This window comes from Macrotis lagotis, chromosome 2 (genome assembly GCF_037893015.1).
Source record: "Macrotis lagotis isolate mMagLag1 chromosome 2, bilby.v1.9.chrom.fasta, whole genome shotgun sequence".
NCBI classification, from domain to species: Eukaryota; Metazoa; Chordata; class Mammalia; order Peramelemorphia; family Peramelidae; genus Macrotis; species Macrotis lagotis.
In genome coordinates, this window is record NC_133659.1 from 268,712,382 (window position 1) to 268,732,467 (window position 20,086).

General features: G+C 33.0%; 1 protein-coding gene across 1 annotated transcript in view; it reads left to right on the forward strand.

The window, feature by feature from the left end:
• Positions 1-20,086, forward strand: part of TRHDE (thyrotropin releasing hormone degrading enzyme) — a 475,008-nt gene that overhangs the window by 348,347 nt on the left and 106,575 nt on the right. Inside the window, exons 10-12 of the mRNA XM_074220778.1 lie at positions 8,925-9,013; positions 18,916-19,046; positions 19,146-19,201. Of these exons, the coding sequence (XP_074076879.1) occupies positions 8,925-9,013; positions 18,916-19,046; positions 19,146-19,201 (276 nt within the window). The remainder of the gene's footprint in view (positions 1-8,924; positions 9,014-18,915; positions 19,047-19,145; positions 19,202-20,086) is intronic.

The following is a 20,086-nucleotide window of genomic DNA, read 5'->3' on the forward strand; positions in this document are numbered from 1 at the left end:
TAGGCTAGCTCCAAGATTGGTTGTATAAGGGCTAGCAATCAAGAGATTCATGGTTGTTTTCTTGCGTCTGAATTTGGAAGAAGGCTTAGGACAGAAACAGGTTTTAAATCATGGCTCAAATAGATCAGACTTCAACAAGTTGTTCACAGGAAGCAAACTGTACAGATTAGATGTGCTTATGTACAAGGTTTCTTAATGCTTTTACTGTATCTGCCAGGCAGATCCTTCTAGTCATCTATACTTGGAGCCACTGTTTCTAGAGATTGCTCTCTACCCTAAAAGAAAAACTTAACAATTCTCTTGCTGAGGGAGAAGTTTATTTAGTGTCAAGGAATTTCTGGCCAGCAATCCTCTATGTAGAGATATATTGCTCCGAATATCTGCCTGAGCTCTGACCTAATAATATTCTAATTGTCCCCTTCTATCCTTGAGTTGTTGCCAGCTCTGATATTTGGTAACTGCCTAATCCTTCAATCTTGTCTGATTGCCTGCACTCCCAACTCATTATTTACTCTAATTATTGTTATTAGTGTATAGTCTGAACTCAGACTTAAAAATTCAATACTTTCTTTTGACCTCTTCCTGGAAGTCTCTTCTCTGAACTATTTGCCTATTCCATTCTCCAAATTCTGTTTATGAGAATCATCCCAAGGAGAGAGAATATAGCTTCTAAGTCACATTTTATTAAGTGGCTTGAGATCTCTTGGCTAATGTTGTTGAGATCTCTATGCATCATGTAAAAGCTCCAAGGGAGCTTTTTAGATAATACTGGTCTATTGCAGTTATTTTTTTGTTCTGGTGGACTTTATCCAAATAAAATGAATGAATCCTTACTTTCAAGGAACTTCTTTCTAATGAAAAGGCTAATGTATTCACATATATAAGCACAGGGAATAAAGGGAAGAAAGATAAATGTATTCAAGGTATATAAATATAAAGTTGTTTTGAGGGAGAAACTAGCACTTAGAAGGATCCAAAATAGTGAAAAGAATTTTTCCATGTGCTTACTTACCCATATCCCTAACTTTGGAATAGACTTTTCATCAACTTCCAGCTATGGAAGCCCTTTGAGACTTGACTTAGATGATGTCTCTTTTAAGAAGTCTTTGAATTGTTAAGCCAATGAGCATTTTATGGGCTAGGTTCTGTTTCAAGCTTGGGTCAGACAAAGAAAGGCTAGTAGACTCCCTCAAGGAACTTCCATTCTAATGAGGGAGTCAATGTGCAAGTAATTAAACATACACATTTAATAGAATGTAATTTCTTTCTTTTTCTGTTTTTTTTTTTGGGGGGGGGAGTAATTCCAAAGGGAAGGTGCTACAGTAGGAGTGGTTGGCATGGACATTGGAGGGGGGTCATGAAAATGACCTCTTACAGAAAATAGACTTGGAATTTAAAGGAAACCAAGGAAGCTACAAAACAGAAGGGAAGAACAGCCAATGAAAAATGATATAGTTGGAAGATGGTATGTCCATGTGCTCAGATCTCAATGTTCTTCTACTGTCCCAGCTGGAAGTTACCTTTCTTGAAAGTTTTGAATCTATCATTTGCAATTATCTTGCTTTCTTTTGTATTATAATTTTGTAAGTTCATCTTTATTATTTTATTAATTTTTTTTTGCGAGGCAATAGGGTTAAAAGTGACTTGCCTAAGGTCACAAAGCTTGGTAACTATTAAGTGTCTGAGTTCTTATTTGAACTCAGATCCTCCTGACTCCAGGGGTGGTGCTCTATTCACTTTGCAACCTAACTACCCCACCTCTAGCTTCCCCTGAAGTCCATCTTTATTATCTTCCTTAAAAGCAGGTAATGTGTTAAATGTATGCATAAATGTTGTTCCATCTACATTGCATAGATACTTATTCACTAGAAAGGAGAAAGAATCATAGTTGAAATTCCTGATGTCATTTACTTAAGAAGAAAAGTTTGCATTTTTATATTTCCTGAATAACACTTTATAACAAATTTGCAGTCTCATGTGCAATCATCTTTTTTATTATACCATGCTTATTTTGCTCCATAAAAAAGAAATAACTTTTTTTTTGTATTTAAAGAACTTATAAAAAAAATGACCAAACTTGTCAAATCCTTGCTATTCAGAATCTGGATTAGTTTACTAGTTAGTATTGGTGAGGTGGGATCAAAACTACTTTAAGTAAAATCTTTGAAATCTCTCTTCCTCCCTATCATAAATTATCCCCATTACATTCCCATTGCTATTTTGAACATAATATACAGTTTTCAAACCATCTCTATTAATAATAGCTGTGTTTGTGTAGTAAAAGGGCTGTCTTGCAGAAGAAAGACTTGCTCTTTAAATGTACCTAGAAGATAGAACCAGGAGTAGTAGATGAAAGCTTCAAGGAAATAAGAGGTATGGGACTTTCTAACAATTAGAGCTATCCCAATGTGGAATGAACTTCTCCAGGAGTTGGTGAGTTTCCTCCTAGAGTTCATGTAACAGCTGGGCATGCTGCAGAAGGTTGATTACATATATAATGAATCAATAAACATTTTAAATATTCAAACATTGTACTAAGTTGGTAGTAGAAATTTAAAAAACCAAAATAGAGCTTCCTCTAGTCAAGGAGCTTATATTCTAACAGGAGATACAGATGCATAAATATATTTACATGAAATAAATGCCTTCAGTTCTAAAAGCTGTTAGACTTTCAGAATCAAATAACTCGTGTTAGAATCAGAATTTTGGATTCTAAGACCAGTGCTTTAATTCCTGTATCATACAGTCAAGAATTTAGCATAAGATTGTGTAGGTTGTTCCCTTCATGGACGCACTGGATATTTAACAAACAGACTGTAACATTCTAACAATATATAGGATTAGTTATGACTCAGAATCAATTTCCCCCTCTTTGTATTATCTCCTGGATCTCTAATATACAATGTTAAGAATTGATTTTACACTAAAATTAACTTTCCCTATCTTCCAGAAATACTGCAAATTGTATATGCATCTGGAACCAAGTAGTATAATTCATTATATCTTCTTACTTCCCTAACTAATAGTGATTAACTTATTAACAAGATATGTCTCATAAAAAGTGTCCAGTATTAGCTTTTTCTATGGTGATAGATTTAATTATCTTTCTATTTTTTCATTCTTAGCATATTTTGTTTTCTATCACCTTTTTTTTTCTAATTTATCCCTTATGACAAAATAAAATGAAAAAAAAAATAGTCCAGCAAAACAAAGCAGTACCTCCTTGGTATCTAGCATTATCTACAATGCTCCATACTTATAATCCCTCATTTTTAAAAACAGAAAAAAGTTGATGGAGTTATTTTATTCTGTTAAACAGACATTTATGATTTATGATTGGTAATGGATAGATGTTATGATAACGCTCTGTACTCAAAAATCAGGAAAAGCCTCACTGAAATCCTACTGCAAACATTGATTAGCTGGGAGTACATTCAACAAATCACTTCCTATCTCTAAGCCTTAGTTTGCACATCTATAAAATGAAGGAACTGGATTTGGTGGTCTCTTACATCCCTTCCAGCTCTAAATCTATGATCTACATGCACCTTCCATGTATGAGACATTCTACTCCAGCAACATTTATTTTCAAACAAGGCAATGTTCAATGAATAGACAATGACAAAAATAAAATAATAATACCTGACTGCTGGGAAATCTCATTCAACAGAAAACATATGCTTTGTAAAAAGAAAAGGACATAAAAGATAACCTGTTGATTAAGAAAGATCAGAGAAGGGTCACCAAAGGAATTAACAATTGTTTTGAATCTGTTCAGAAAACAATGGATCCTTAGGGAGAGAAATGAGAAAGAGTGTGCTTCCAGAATGTGGGGTTAGCCTTGTGTTTAGAACAAGTCTGGAAAGTATGGTTGAATTACTAAATATGGCTTGTAGGCAACTGATACATGAATGTGCACCAAATGTTGGGATATTTAGTTCTTTTTTTTTTAGGTTCTTTTTTATATATGAAGGTAGTGATAACAGAAGACTGTAGGTCATATAGCTGTAAGATTACTGGAAGGATTTCTTTGAGTCCTATAGTCTAAGAATTCTACTCATCAGGTCCACTGAATTTTCTTTCTATCCTAAAAACTATAAGACTGGTTATAGACAACTGAAATTGTTTGGCCATTTTCTCAGCATCTGTCATGAAACTTCTTTCAGATCTACCTCAGTTTTTTTTAAAGATATTGTGCTTACAATCAAGAAATTTCAGACTGACAGAGTGTGCTTTGTTTAAAAATCTTCAGAAACATGCATTGATCTTAAAAATTTTCAGAGTCATATGCATTCTTTAAATCAGTCTAACACATGCGTAAATACTATAATCTAGTGATTTTTGAGATAGAATAGTAAATTATTTGGTATTTTGAATTTCTTTATTTAACATATAAATTGGAGTCTCTAATATTCATGTTGGATTTAAGATGAAAAAATATAATCCATTTTCAGAAGTTAATCTCCTTTTCAACATAACCCAATGTTGTTTTAGGCTGACTCTCACTGCATATTACCTAGGTATCTTTACTCAGCTTTCTTCAGCATCTTCCAGCCTTTTAACCTGTGATAACAAAGGATATAATTACCATATAGTCATTGATTTTTAAATGGATTTTATGAAAGCTACAAATAATTATTGCATGAAAAATTCAGAAAAAACACAATTTTATATCCCTCAAACATTTAGTCTTTCAAAAGAGTATGAATACAGAATCTGGATATGCTTGCTAATTTATAATCTTGAAATCTGTCCTTGAGAAAAGTGAGGAATGGCCTACATGTACTCATGGGACCCACCCATTGTTAATGTTAGAAATCATATAATAAAAAATGTATGCTTTAAATCATTTTTAGTCCCTGGATTTATATAATCCAAATACTGTATAATTAACTGATTTACATCTGAACAGCTACTTGATTCTGTATCTCCTGTTTAGAAAGTGTCCTTAAATTATAAAGTACTTGCTGTAAACAACACACAAGTATAGTTAAAGATCTTGTTTTCCCTCTGTGGTTTAAGCAGTGTTGTTGTAACCTAGAAGAGAGGAACCTGCCAGTTTTTATTATATTCTCTTTAATTTAGTTATTTACTAGAATAACAGCTTATGTGGACACAGAATAAAAGGTTTGTTTCTTTTTGGACCTAATGCTATTCCCTTATCGGCTTTATTACAAGAATGGTAATTGCAGTTCTGCGATGAAATAAATGCATTTTGGAGGCAATGTGGTCTAGTAAGAAGCAATCAGTACCTGAAGATCTGTACTGGCATCCTGGCCCCATCATTTACTACCTATGTGGCCTTGGACTAATTACTTTCTTCAATGAAAATTTGCTTCCTTTTCTGCAGAATGAATTCCTTAAGTTGGAGGATCTCTATTTGGTCCCTTCTAGATCCAAGAGCTTAAAAGTTATTTGCATGGCACTTCAAAAACAACTCTGGGGTGTGTGTATATGTGTTTGTGTTTGTGTGTGTGTATGTGTGTGTGTGTGTGTGTGTGTAGACTCATTTATCTTTCCATTACTTCCTTGTACTAAATTCTCTCTAGAGTTTGGAAGAAACTTGATGTGGTGAGGAGGACAAGGAGTATAGAAATACGTTTTTTACTACGATTTATCCAACAAAATTGGACTGGACCCTAAATTTAAGCTCTTTTCTTAGCCCTCAAGATGCCTACCTTGGCCATAACATGGTAGAGATGGCTTCAAATTCTACCACTAATTTTTATATTCTTTATTTCCTTACTATTTTGCAATCATTTAACCTCTGAATGCAATTCTGTGAGTATAAGTTCTGTATCACTGACTTATTTTCATTAGAGAGCAAGTTTCCACACCAGGAGGTCCCACATAGGTAAATCACAGGTCTCTCCTTTTGTTCCATCTTCTCCATGGTAAGAAAAAAATAACTTTGACCACAAGTTGACAACCATTTCACTTTAGTCTCTAGTCCTGCTGAGAATTATTGATTTGGGACTTCTCTTGTGACTCTGCATTAATTATCCAATTACCTGTTAATTTAATTCTGAAAAAAATTCATAAATGTATTTCAGAAAAAGTATTATTTTAAGAAAAGGAAAGAGGTCAGACAAATCTTAAACTTTATACTCATGTCATAGGTATCAATTACCTTGCTTTTCTTGCTGTTGATCCCTAGAATTTATAGAATACCCAGAGGGTGCCTCAGTTATCTTAGGTGCTTAAGAAAACACATTGAACAAAAGATATGATTCTGGTCTGTTAGAGTTTTATAATCAATAGAAATCATTGCTACTTCTTAATGCAAAGCATTAAGTTTGACCCTTTTGTATCTTAACACTTCCTACTATCTGTCATCAGATATAGAATGTGTTTCATAGTGTTATTGTTCAGCCATTTTTCAGCCACATCTGATTCTTCACAATCCCATCTGAGTCTTTCTTGGCAGAGATTCTGGAGTGGCATGCCATTTTCTTCTCTAGCTTACTTAATCCTGGACAAACAGAGTTAAGTGACTTGCCAGGGATCACACTCACACAGCTAGTAAATGTCCAAGGTTAGATTTGAATTTAAGGAAGATAAGTTTTCCTGACTCCAGGTCCAGTATTCTATCTACTGGGCCACCTAGCTGTCCCAGGCATTCAAAAAATGGTTGCTGATTAAGGATATTATTTTAGAATTCTGGCTTTTAAACTTTCCATTTTGACTTTCTGCAGTAGTTAAAACAGAGGTAGAATATAATGAATAAGTCTTCCTATATTTTTCACTTTTTTGAATTTTAGATTACAGAAACATAATAATAATAATAATAATAATAATAATAATAACAATTATTATTATTATTATTATCAGAATGGGATACAGAATGGCAGCTTGAGTAAAATTCTATTGCCCTAAGCTATGCCTCTGAAAAATTGCTCTAAAGATAAGATTTGCATTTTTTTCATTGTACTGAGATAGCATTATATTTATATGACTTTAAAAATTGACTCTTTTTTGAGGAGACCTAGAAAGCCTTTTTAAGTACAAAACAAAATTTTCATTTTTCCTTTCCTATCTTCCTAATAAAAGAATTTGACCTATTCAATTTTTTACACCATCTAGTTTGCTGAATGCTTTTCCTGTTATTAAGAATATATTATGATTCCCTCTATATTTCTAAAATCATTTTTCCCATAACTTCAACCAGAAATTGGCCTAATGTTGTTGATATTTCAATATGGAAGATTACTTGTCTAATGAAGACTAATGTAGAGGCAAACAAATACATGGTGAAAATGATCAGTTAATATATGTTACAAACCAATATGCATCATTATAAAGATTACCGATGTCGTTAAGATGCTCTCATTTCCTACAAAGGTGATGCAGCTATGCCTCAAGACAAAAACCAAAATGTGGTAAATGAACTTTTTGATGTGGAAGGTGGGGAATAAAACCTTTAAGATTTTATATTGAATTTTGTTAAGTAACATTATGTGACTTTAACTTCTCTGCCATTATTCATTTGCAAAATGGAGATAATCCCTTCTCAAGGAATGGCTATAAAGAATAATCAAAAGGAATATTATTGTATAGAATTATTGTTAATTAATTTCTTGATGCTGGGAGTCAGTAAGTGATTTCTAAACAGCAGATTGAATGAAAAACTCAGTTCTTTTTCTAATATGTTCCAAAAATTGAATGGAACTGAGTGATATATGCTGTTGATCAAACTCATGGAACAGAAGTTAGCTCATTTGTGCTGTTGTAAAATATAAAGCTATCATTCACAAAGCTGATGCCTTCATTATTTTTGACTTCTTAAAAATTAACTATAATTTTAAAATCAGCATGCTACTATCACGTTTTATTCCTTATTTCATGGGTCTGTGGGGCTCATCCCCAACAGTTCAGTTCATATTAAAGGAATGTCAGAGATATGCTGGTGCCAGCACATACCAGCTCATAAGAATCAACTGTTAATTTTTTGAAAAGAAGTATCTTATTGATACCTTCTGTCTTTTATGTCATCAAAGTTATACACTATAACCCTTCCACCCCATATAGACAGTTACCTCATAAAATAAATAGTATCTTTGGATAGGAAAAAAAATCAACACAACTTCTCAATACATAGAAAAAGCCTGAAAATGTTTATGTTATGTGTAACACCTGCAAGAAGGTGTGGGTTGTGGCACCAGTTGTTAAATTTTCAGCATAATTTGGAAATCAGAGAATGATACAAATCAGGACTTGATTTCTTGTTTTGTTGATTGTCTAAACTTCAGAAAATGATGAAAAATACTTAAGAGTGTTACATGTATATTCAGAGAACTGGCTATTAAGCATTTCTCAGCATACTCTTGCCTGATGTAGGCTTGCAGAGTTGCAAAGAACCTTCTAATACCTAATCTCATTTGAGCTTCACAGTAATCCTCTGGGGAAGGTATTATTACAGACCCTATTTTATAGAGGAGGAAACTGAGGTTCAAACAAGTTAAGTGACTTGATATTTCCAAGTATTAGGGTAGGGATTGTGCCTATGCATCTTTCCTTTCTAAATTGAACAGCCATTCCATTACACCACACTATCACATTAAAACAGCTTAGGGTGAACACTTCTAAAGTTGCTGCTAATACAAATAAATGAAGCCCAAAACACTCAAAATAAAAATAAATCTCTAACCTTTCTAAATTTTGCAACACACACAATCTATCCATGGGTCTGTATTTAAAGACTTTTCAACTCAATAGAACCTGGCTAATCCCCTGTGATATACTGGCATAAACTTTGAGGACCCGGAAGCAAATACATGCCATGGCTATTGGACTTACTTCTTGTAACATTCACAAATTCGTTTTTTCTCTTCTGTTTTAAATACAAATTATATATGAAACAGAACCTCAGAAAATGTATATTGTTCTTGCTGTTGTATTCTTAACATGTATCCTTTATTTTGCAGTTACCTATGGCAGATCCCATTAACTATTGTAGTAGGAAATAGGAGCCATATCTCATCAGAGACAATTATATGGGTGTCTAACAAATCAGGTAAAGATATCCTTCCTTCATGGGTATGTGTGAATGGTTCCTCTTGGTTTGAATCCGAATAACTATTTAGATACTCTAAATGTGGACCCAAGTATCAGGAAAATAAAGGAAAGAAAACAAGTTTAAAAAAAAAAGAGGAAGGAAACCATCTTTGTCCACTAAATTAGAAGGAACAATGAAAAATCTTCTTAAAGAAATAAGTTTTAATTGGATAAATGTGCATATGGGGTAGTGAGATAGAGGAATCAGGAAGATCTTCAAGTCTTTCTTCTGAAGAATACTGGCTAGGTGGCCAGATGCAAATCACTCAACTTCAAAGTTTTCCCTTGCTAATTTGCAAGGATACTGGGAATTTTTAAACTGGAAGGGGAGTTCTTGACATCATTTAAACCACAAGTTGATTCCCTTACTGCCACTGTTAAATAAACATAAGTTTTAGATAAAGAGCATAAAAATATTTCTAACATTCAAATAGGACTTCTAGATCTAAAAATGTCACAATTCCAACTTCAATTTAAAATTACAGTTCTATCCTCACTGTGGTCATTATCAATATGATAATGTCCTAAAATCTAGAATGCCCTTATCCCATTCTATCCCAGTCTCCTGCTATTCTTGTACTCTAGGTCTATCTTTTAAATATGAAAATGGGAATGCCACTCATAGTAAGGTCTTCATAACAACCTGAGGGACCTTGAGAAATAATTTAGTCCAACAGCCTCCTAGACAGACCTAAACCATTTCTTTTTTAAGACAAGAATTTATTCTCTATTTTTAATATTTTAAAGCTAATGACAGATTCTATTAATAAACCATTCCAATTTACTATGATAATGTGGTTTCTCATCTCTAACCAAAGTCTTGCAAATCATAGTATGAACCTGACTTGATGGATTTCTGTTTTGAGTTCAGATGGAGAAAAAAAAAGATATTCTTCTCTGTATCTCTTAGTGAATGTTGTTCAAATGTCTCTCTTTTGCCATTCTTTATGAACAGGAAGAAAGTAAATTCTAAAGAGAAAAAAATCAAAAGGGCAGTTTAAAGAAAAATCAATGTTTATGCTTGCTACCTAGAGCATAAACTATTGTGATCCAACTGTGTTTTGCTCTTCTTGCTGTATTTTCCACAGGTGGTCATGTAGTATAAAATATAAATGTGTACACTGTATGAAATGCTTATATACAATGTGTTAGTTGCCAAATCTGTTTACTTTTTTGGATTTGTGATAGGATCAAGTGAAAAGTTGAGTGATTAAAGAGAGGGAGTTAAATACAATTGATGTTGTTGGTTAAAAAGACCAGGGTTTGGCAATTAAATATATGAGAGAGTGAGTTCAAGTTAATTCTAGTTTTAAATCTTGGATTCTGAGAAGGTGGTGAAGCCCTTTACATAACCACAATGTTTGGAAGAAGTAAACATTTGAAGAATTCCTTTTTTCAAGAATGATGTTTTTTGTTTGCTTCATTTTGCTTGTGGGAGGGGTTTAGACCTCTGACTTCTTTGATCTATGAACCTTCTAATGCTTAAACTCCCTTCATTGATGTAGATTGGCAATTTTCCTGTTATTTATATTCTTACAGTGTTGCCTTAGAGATTAAAGGATTTATCCAAAATCAGGTTTGTGTAAGAGGCAGCTCTTGAGTCTAGGTAAATCTCACTCCAGGACTGGCTTTCTATTCACAATGCCTTGTTACCCTTCCAATAAAAATAGTAACTATATTGATTTAACACAAGATGGTTTACAAAGTTCCTTAAGGGTGTAATCTCATTAGATCCCTGCAGCAACCCTGCTAGGCAGAGAAGACAAGTTTTATTATCTCTATTTTATAAATACATAAACTGATTCCCAGAGAGGTTAAGAAACCCGTCCAGGGTCACATAGCACAGCTGGGATTTCAATCTAAAAAAGTTTGACTCTGCTTTACAACATTTTTAGACCTTTTTTAAAGTATTAAAATCTCATGTTCATTGCCTTCCTCTAGTACCAGGTCTGAAAAACTTTTACTAACTTAGGAAATGGTCTTCCATAACAAACAAAAATAGGTTATGGTTCTGAATCAACAACAATGGTTATTTCCCTTTCACAATTTTTATATATTATATCATATCATATCATATTATATTATATTTGAGTATATAGAAAAATATATTTGAAGAAAAATATCAACAAATAGTTCATTGAATTTTCTTGAAAAATAGTGTCAAAATATATCTTTCTTTGAAAAATTTTACCTGGGGAGAATAGTTTTGCTATTTAAAAATTACCAAGTGGAAGGCATAATATTATCACTGTCATTAATTTTTTTAAGAGTATGATCTAATCAATGCAATACTAGATTCAAGATGACCTTCATACAAAGCCTGCCTCTGACACCTACTGGCTTTATGGCCCTACGCTAGTAATTTAATGTCTGTGCACCTCAGATAACTTCCCTAAGATCTATCCATTAATTCATCAACCTCATCTTGGTGAAAGAGAGTTTCTACAATGGGAGTTACCTAAGCTGCCAGAATCATAATTCCTGAGTATTAGCTTATAATTATAGAGGGCTTTGAGGTTATCACATGCTTTACTTAATTTTCTCTTTTTATTCTTTCCACAAATCTGTGCGGTATAGGTACTAGAGGTATTATTATCCTTAATTTACAGATGAGGAAACTATTATATGAGGTTAAATGGTTGGTGCTAGGTTCAACCAGCTAGCAAGTGGTTTGGGAAGGATTTGAACCTTGGTCATTCTTGTTTTAAATGCATCATTCCTTCCATACAATGCAAAGAAAAGTGGATACTGCTTTGAAGTACAAATTAAAATTGGTAATCACTAAAACTGTCTAGGTCTATTTGGCTAATATTGGAGAGAATCCAGGAGAAATATTGAAAGAAATCCTTTCTTGCTTGTAGGTTTATCTTTTTTTAAAGGAGCATCCTCATGATTATAATAATCTCACACACACACACACATATACAGTTAGCATCAAAAAAGTATACAGCAATGATTAGAAAACCTTGTTCTTTTTCTTTTCTTTTCTTTCTTTTTTTGCTTCACCCCTATATTCTCTGAAAAGAACAGAGCAGGTCATTTATACAAATAATGATTTTAATTGACTTACAAAATTAGTGCCCAAGAAATTCTTTAAAAAGTAAGGTTGAAAGTTATATCCTTAGTCAAGAAGGCAGGAATGTCCTTTTAAAATTTCCTTAATTATTGAATACTCTTCAGCTTTCATTCAAGGAGAAAGAAAATTTTACATGGCAATTACAATGGCAAAAATAAGTTTAATCAAATGTGATCATCTCTGATAGTGAGAATTATTAAGAAAATCAATAAGGCCAATATATAATATGTTAATTTGATTCAAAACATTATATTCTTGAACAGTTGAATTTTTAAGAATTTTTTTAAAAAATCATCCTTATTGTATAGCTGAATTTTTAAAAATTCTTTTAGAAGAATTGTGTAACATGTGGGTAATTTTAGGTATAAAGGAAATTTGCTTTTTCAAACTAAAGTGTAGATTTAGATCAAATCATTTAAAAGTGCTCCTTTGTTGCCTTCCTACCATAAATTTGATGGTAATTGAAACATGTATACATTTATATATACAATGTCTAATTTCTTGAGTGACTGTTTAGTTGCATCACTCTATAAATGAGTTGAAGGGATTGGGAAAATTATATGAAATAGATTTGGGATTTAGAAGATACAGTGCTGCTACATTTCCTACGTGACCTTGGATAAGTCAGTTTAGCTCTCTATGCTTCAGTTCTTTTATGCATGAAATTAATATATCACAACTCTAAAATTCTATGATTTAAAGAGTCCATTTAAAAGGACTCTTTATGGAAGGGAGGAGCCAATTTTATTCTCATAGTAAGACACAAAAGTTATGATTTGAAGGGTAATTGAAAGGATACTGAGTCTTAATTTTAATCCTGGTTCTGCTTGAACTACTTGGATTACTTTGCTTACGTCATTTAACCTCTCTGGGTCTCAACTTCCTCAGCTGCAAGCTAAGGGCTTTGGAATACCTGCTTTTTAAGGTCCCTCCTAGAACCAGATATGTATATGAGCAATTTAATAAATTATTAGCCTTTGACTTTGAATAAATTTATTATATATTACATACTCCTAGATCTGAGACTGAGATTTTAGTAGTATGTGTTATTTGCCAGTCATTTATGATCCTCTTCAAAGTACTGTCAGCCCTTTATGCTATATTTAAGGGCTTCCATGCCTGCTGTTTCATTTATTCCTCACAGTAGCCCTGTGAGGTCAATGTTGTTATACTCTTTCATTTCTGACATTCTTTGCTCCTGGTCAGCAGTGTTCTGGAGGTCTCACTTTCTCTTTTTTCCACTGTAGCCCCAGATGCTTTCTCAGTCTCATTTTCTCTCTCAGAAATTCGAGATGTAGTATCTTATAAAATACTGTTTTACTCTGTTTTCTGATATAAAAGTCTTAATATATTTTCTATCATATGTACTCTTTCAGTAATTCCAAATGTATGTTTTGTCTGCTGATTGCCCCTTCAAGAAACATGCCATTTTGCAACTTTTCATAATGAAAACAATCTGGACACTTTCATTTCTGGGATACTTGGAAATGACTTCTGTAAAATTCATTCCTTGTCATTGGTCCATTTGAAGGTTTTTCTAAGAAGACAATTAAGTGGTACTGGAGAGATATTTTTAAAAATCTAATAGTTAATCTCTCCAAAAATAGTTTCTGCAAAGACCTCATTTTCAACAAGAACATGAAAAAATGTTAATAAAAAGTAGTAGCAATTCAATATTACTTTTCAATTTACTCATAGAAAATTTAAAAAAAATAATTTCTGCCTGCCTTTTTTATACTTGTCAATCTCAGTTGAAGCATAGTTTTATTTTTCTAATTGTGTGCATCATTTTAACTGTGATCTGCCCATAATGCTTAAAATGGCCTGTGTAAAACATTAGCACAATTGAGTTAATGAAATCACAGCAGATAAAGATACCTATTGTGACTTTTAACATCATTTTAAAATCAAAGACATCCCAATTGATTTCTATAAAGGAATCCTAGAACCTGAGCTCACATCTTGGCTCTGCCACTGATTAACTTGAGTGACCTAACAGTAACTGAGTTTCTTACTACTTTATTTCTGTAAATGTCTTTGCTTTTCAGTTTTTGTTTCAGCTACCTAACATTTCAAGATCAACACATTGATTTGGAGATTATGAGAAAGAGCTTAGGAGTTAAGAGTTAGAATTTTAGTGTGAACCTCCAGAATACCTTGAACCTGAGGTTGTTATTCTCCCATTGGGACTATTTTTTTTCATGATGTTGTAGGGTTGTAAGTCATAAAAGACTACAGTCTCAGAAAAATCAAAATGGCAGCCTACCTAAAAAGCAATAACAAGACAGATGATATTTGTAGTGAGGCTATATCATTTTAATGATGATAACTTGTATAAAAGAAGCAGCATAAGACATAATCAAGAGCATGTAAGATTGGAGAAAAAGGAGAGAGAACTATCCAATGAGTATGATATAGTCCTGCTGTAAAGTCTAGTGATAACTAGTAAAAGTGGAAGAATTAAAAGACGCAGAAAAATGGGAAGATATCTATTAAATCGAGGAGAACCTCTGATGGTTATAATCTACCTTCTTCTCTAGTATGGCATTGTGATTCAATGGAAAGACCACTGGGTCTGGAGTCAAGGACCTTAATTTAAGTCCAGTTTCCCCAATACTGTAGTTTAGAATCCCCCCTACCCTCAGAAAGAAAACAGATTTTTGGTTATACATCTTTTAGATGTAGGTTATTTATAAAACTCACTAAAAAATCAGTTATTCTTCAATTTCATTGTTTTGACCTTTACTTTTCCGCTTGTGGTAGAAATCACTTGACCATTATTCTTCTTTCTCTACAAGTGATGCTACACATGAAATAACATGTATCTAGAACATCTAATTCCTAAGGTCAGCATTATTTTCAAAGCAACTCCCAGGGCTAATTTTGAAATCTGTTTTATTTTCTCTAAGGTTGGAATTGTACAATTTAGGGAATGAAAAAAAATCAACCCAACCACTTTTCAGGAAGTTGATGGGGGGGGGGGATCTGGCCAAAAGTTATCCTGTCAAATAAAATGGTCAAGCAGTTGTTTGCTTCTGCTATGGAGATTCTGCAAAAACTCTACCATTTTTTTGACTTAGAAGTCTACTAATTCTATGCCTGGAAATGAATGAATCTATACAATAAATCAGTAAATTTAACATGATCCTTCCCCCAAAACTATCAAGGACAAGTTCCCTCTCCCACACAATCCTAATTCCTGGGACTTGGGTCAAATATACTATTCTTTGGTCTATCCCCGCTTCCCCCAAAAAAAGAGTTGTTCAAAAGTGACTGAGCATATCTGTCTTTGGATCAGTTTTTGAGTTGTTCTCATGAAAAGAGTTTGGCTTTCTGAGTCCTAGCCAACCGACCCTCTTGAGACATCATTAGGCCCTAAAATCCAGTAACACCAATATGGTAGCTCTGCATGAAATATAAACCCATTGCCAATCAAGGAATTCATTAAATAATGAGATAACGCTCTGGATCAACATCCATTAACATTATTTGAGTGCATGGTGTATCCTCACTCTATAGCATTCCCCCTCTCAATAGAATCTAAGTTTTCTGAGGACAGGCACTTGTAAAATTCTGCTTGTGTAGCTCTAGTTCTAACACATAGTTGCTTTATATAGAGTATTTGCTTAATAAATGTATGTTTAATATTATATCACATTTGTACTCTTTTGAATGAGAATGTTAGTGCAAAAATGAAGAAGTTCAGTGTATTCTAGAGGGGAATTTACCCAGGCATTTTCTGTGAGGTGCTTACCAGTACTTTTATTTTTGCCAAAGTTTCAGTCAACTTGCCTAGTCAAAAGTAAGGAGTTATCAGCATTATTGGGTTTTGGTCCTTTGGTCTTATAACCTCATTTTCTTAATTCTTTTTTTTTACTGAAGAATAAAATAGGGCAGCTAGGGGATGTGATGGATAGATCCCCTGGACCTGGAGTCAGAAAGATGTGAGTTCAGATCTGACCTCAGACATTTACTAGTTGTGTGATTCTTAGCAAATCACTTTATCTTAGTTTCCTCACCTGCAAAATGAACTGGAGGAAAAAAAAAGTCAAAGAATTAGACATGACTGAAAAATGACAGAAAAAACTGAATAACAACAAAAGTTGTTTGGGAATAAGACAAGGGCATTATATAGTTCTCCTAGTGTTTTCCTTTATATGTCTCTTCTTTTTGGGAGGTTTCAAAAAGATATGCCCATAGGCTCCCTCCAATTTAGTATTATAAATCTTTATCCCATCAGCAATACGTTTGGAGAATTTATTGGGGAATCCAGATGACAATCCTCCTATGCTTAGTATCCTCTCCCAAGCCTCTTCTTCCTTTGAATGAAAAACACTGCATTTATTTTCAATAAATATATTAGTCAGCAATCAATTATTAAGTATTACTGTGTGCTAGTCTAAGAGCATAGCCAGAAAGCTCTACCAACTAGAAATTACTATTAACAATTCTATCCCAGTATCTATATTGAAATGTAGGTTGATGACGAAGGTTCACAATGATAACCCTGAGCCTGAAAGTGTGGGAGGTGGTTATGAAATCATCAAAGACAAATATAATTAATTCAGCCCAGTTTTAATGTGAAGTCATTATATTCTGATTCTTTGAAAATGAGTCACCCATGTACAGCAGAGAACAAAACATTTGAAACATTTGGAACACTTCATTTAATGTCATAGATAATTATGGCTAGTTAACACTCTAATAACCATCTTAGTGGAACACCGGAATCAAAGATTTAGAGCTGTAAGGGCCATTGAATCCATCCTTTTATTTTGTAGATGAAGTTGAGGCTAAGCAGTTAGTTGAATACCCAAGATTATAGAGGTAGTATCTAAGACAGAGTTTAAATCTGTCTTCCTGATTCTAAGAGCAATGGTCTATCCACAGTCCTGCATATTTTCTTTCTAGGTATTTGCTGTGTATTCCATAAGGGAATAGTGTGTATAAGTATCATGGTTGTTTTCTTTTTCTAAAACATGATCTTCTATACTTTACTGGAAGAAATTGTGGAAGGGTAAAAATTAGCAGATAGTTTTGAAATTTCTCAAATATTTTATTTTTAATCTACTTTTAATTTAAAAAACTAGGAAAACTGTTGTTTGCTGGCTTCTCGTACCTAACTATTGGAAACATTGAAAACAAAACAAAATTTTCAGGCTAAAAAATAGACAATGAGCATTGTTTCATAACTGAAAATAATAGACTACTCCATTGGGCCTTTGAGATGACTGACTGGAAGTGGGTGAAAGAAACAGTCAAGGAAAGGAGGATATCTGAAACTGAAAGAATGCTACAGAGTCCTGGCAGATTGCATGACTTTTGCCAAGTTTTCCTTTACCTGAGACTCAACTAAAAAAAAAAAAAAAAAAAAAGAAAAGTGCTGACTGTATGTAAATGTAACGCCTTAAGGAAGCTTCAGGGGATCCACATTGGAGCCTGCAGTAGGAAGGTCCTAATATTTATGAAAATTATAATATTCCTTAATTTAAAGGGATATCTGTAGAAATGTTTTTTTTTTCCCTACAGAAACAGCATCATTGTTTCCTAGCTCCTACTTTTCTCATGGCAGTTGGCACGTTATCCTTGAGACTCCAAGACTAACTCTTTGGATTACCCCATTCTATAGAATATAACATTCACTTCAGTTCCAATCTTGGAATGCTAAGATATTAAACTAGAAGCTCTGAAGAAATGTGGTTTTGCTAATTTATCAAGGAGCATTTTTAAAGGGACCAGAAATCTCTTTAAAATAAAATCTCCAACTGCACAAACCTGTAAAATAAATATTACATGTAGCATTATCTCCCTATTAGCATGGCAGAAACTGGTTCTCAGAAGGCTTAAGTGATTCACCTGCAATTATAAGTAGCATAGTTGGGATTTGAACCTAGATATCCACACTGCTAGACTAGATTTCTTTCTTTGTCATGCTACCTCTTATATGTACTGTCCTCTTTGGTTAATCACTGGATTATTCAGAAGATTTGAAATTCAAAATGTATAAGCAGCCTTCCTTGAAATGTTTTTAAGTCCCCTTTTAATTGAAGCACTCAATGAATAGTAACCAGTTTCCTAAATACCAACTAAAATAGTTTCCTGAAATGATTGCTTTAAGCAGAATCTGCTATATGTATTCATTCTAAGTATACCTAGAAATATAATTATCTTAAATAACTAAATTCCCAGTTGTCAATATTTATAGACAGTGGTGTCAGTTATTTAATATTACCTTGAAGAGATCTAAAAAATGCCAGAGAGGGTAATATTGAGTTTCTCAGAATTGAGTCTCCTGAGTTTTGAAAGTGTCTTTAATATTGAATGATATGGGTGGCTTATCAGACCTTATTAACTTCCTTTGCATTACACCATTTCATTAATTTCTCTCAATCCATATAGACTCTAATTAGAAGTCAAGTAAAAATACTTGTAGCTTTCTAGCTATTTTTAAATTTGAGAAAGAAAAATGATGTTTAGGGGATAGGCTTTATCTGGGAGAAACAGGTTAATTACAAAAACCAATTAGTTAAAGCAACCAAAACGAAAAATAACCCAAGATCTTCTAGGACTGCATAGATATAAATAATTATTTGATTTAAACTAACTTTGTTAGAAAAATATTAATTGATAAAATGATGGATTTTGAAGAATTATTGATAATGTTCCATGTATTATTTTTAGACATTAGAATTTGCTAGTTAAGGATAAAAAAAATCTGCCTAGTGCCATTCTGAGATTTAAAACATGCTTAAGATCTGCTTTCCCCTTAAAACTATCCTTTCTAGAACATCATAGAATTACTTTGGACAAAAGAAGCTGGTTGCTGGGGAACATCAATCAAACAGGCTACTTTAGGGTCAACTATGATCCAAGGAACTGGAGATTATTAATTGAACAACTAATACAGAACCATGAGGTAAACTCCAAATATGCATATCAGAAATCAGTTTTGATACTGTACACTTTTTCTTTCTTCATTCTTAAATGGTTCCATCTTTCTGGTTGGCTCTCATAGGTTCTCTCTGTCAGTAATCGTGCAGGTTTGATCGATGATGCCTTCAGCCTAGCCAGGTATGTTTTTGATGACCTTCCAAAATAAATGTATGTGACTGTAATGTTTTTTGGCATGGAATTTAGCTGTGTATGTATTTCAAGGGTAAGAAAACTTTTTAAAAAAAATTTTCTCTGTAGTTCAATCTATTTGGAGTATCAATATAAACTAATCATTGTCTCTAACTTAGACTGCCCTAGATCAATAAAATCCACAGGGTAGCCCTAAGTCTGAAGAAAGTTGATCAATTTTTCACAAGATTAATTTTATACTTTGTTGATTAGAAATCTCTTTGTATTTTTACTAACAAGCTTGACAAAATGACCTCTCTATATTTATTTTTTTGTGGGTAGTCTCTTCAGATATTAACAATTTTTTGTCTGACCTACAAATGTGATCATTTTATATGTTTTATTGTGTGTAATCCATTTTGAAAAGAATTTTCTGCATGAAAACACTAAGTATTCCACAGAGAAAGGAAGCTCTTCTGTACAATAATTATTGAAGTTATTAGTGGTATAAGGTTTTAGTAATTCCAATTGTAGTACTGAAATTTTCTATGGTTGTATAATTAGGTTTATTGAGGTGAATGAATTATTCTCCTAAACCTTGATTATATGAAAATTATATGAAAATTTTGCAGTTATAAATTTTGAGAAGGGATGCAATTTATATCAAAAGTATATGTTAGTCCTTTTCCATATTTAGATTATTTCGTGTACCAATTAATGTTTTTAATCTTAGGAAATATGAGTTGTAGATTAATATACCATTGTCATCTTTACCAAAGTCCATCCCTTTTCTTTATATCTTGTCTTTGTGTAGTGACTTGAAACCAGTCAAATCTGTTTTTACAAGTAGAACAGACTTTACTCTAAGAAAAGAATATTGCAATGTGCATGGGT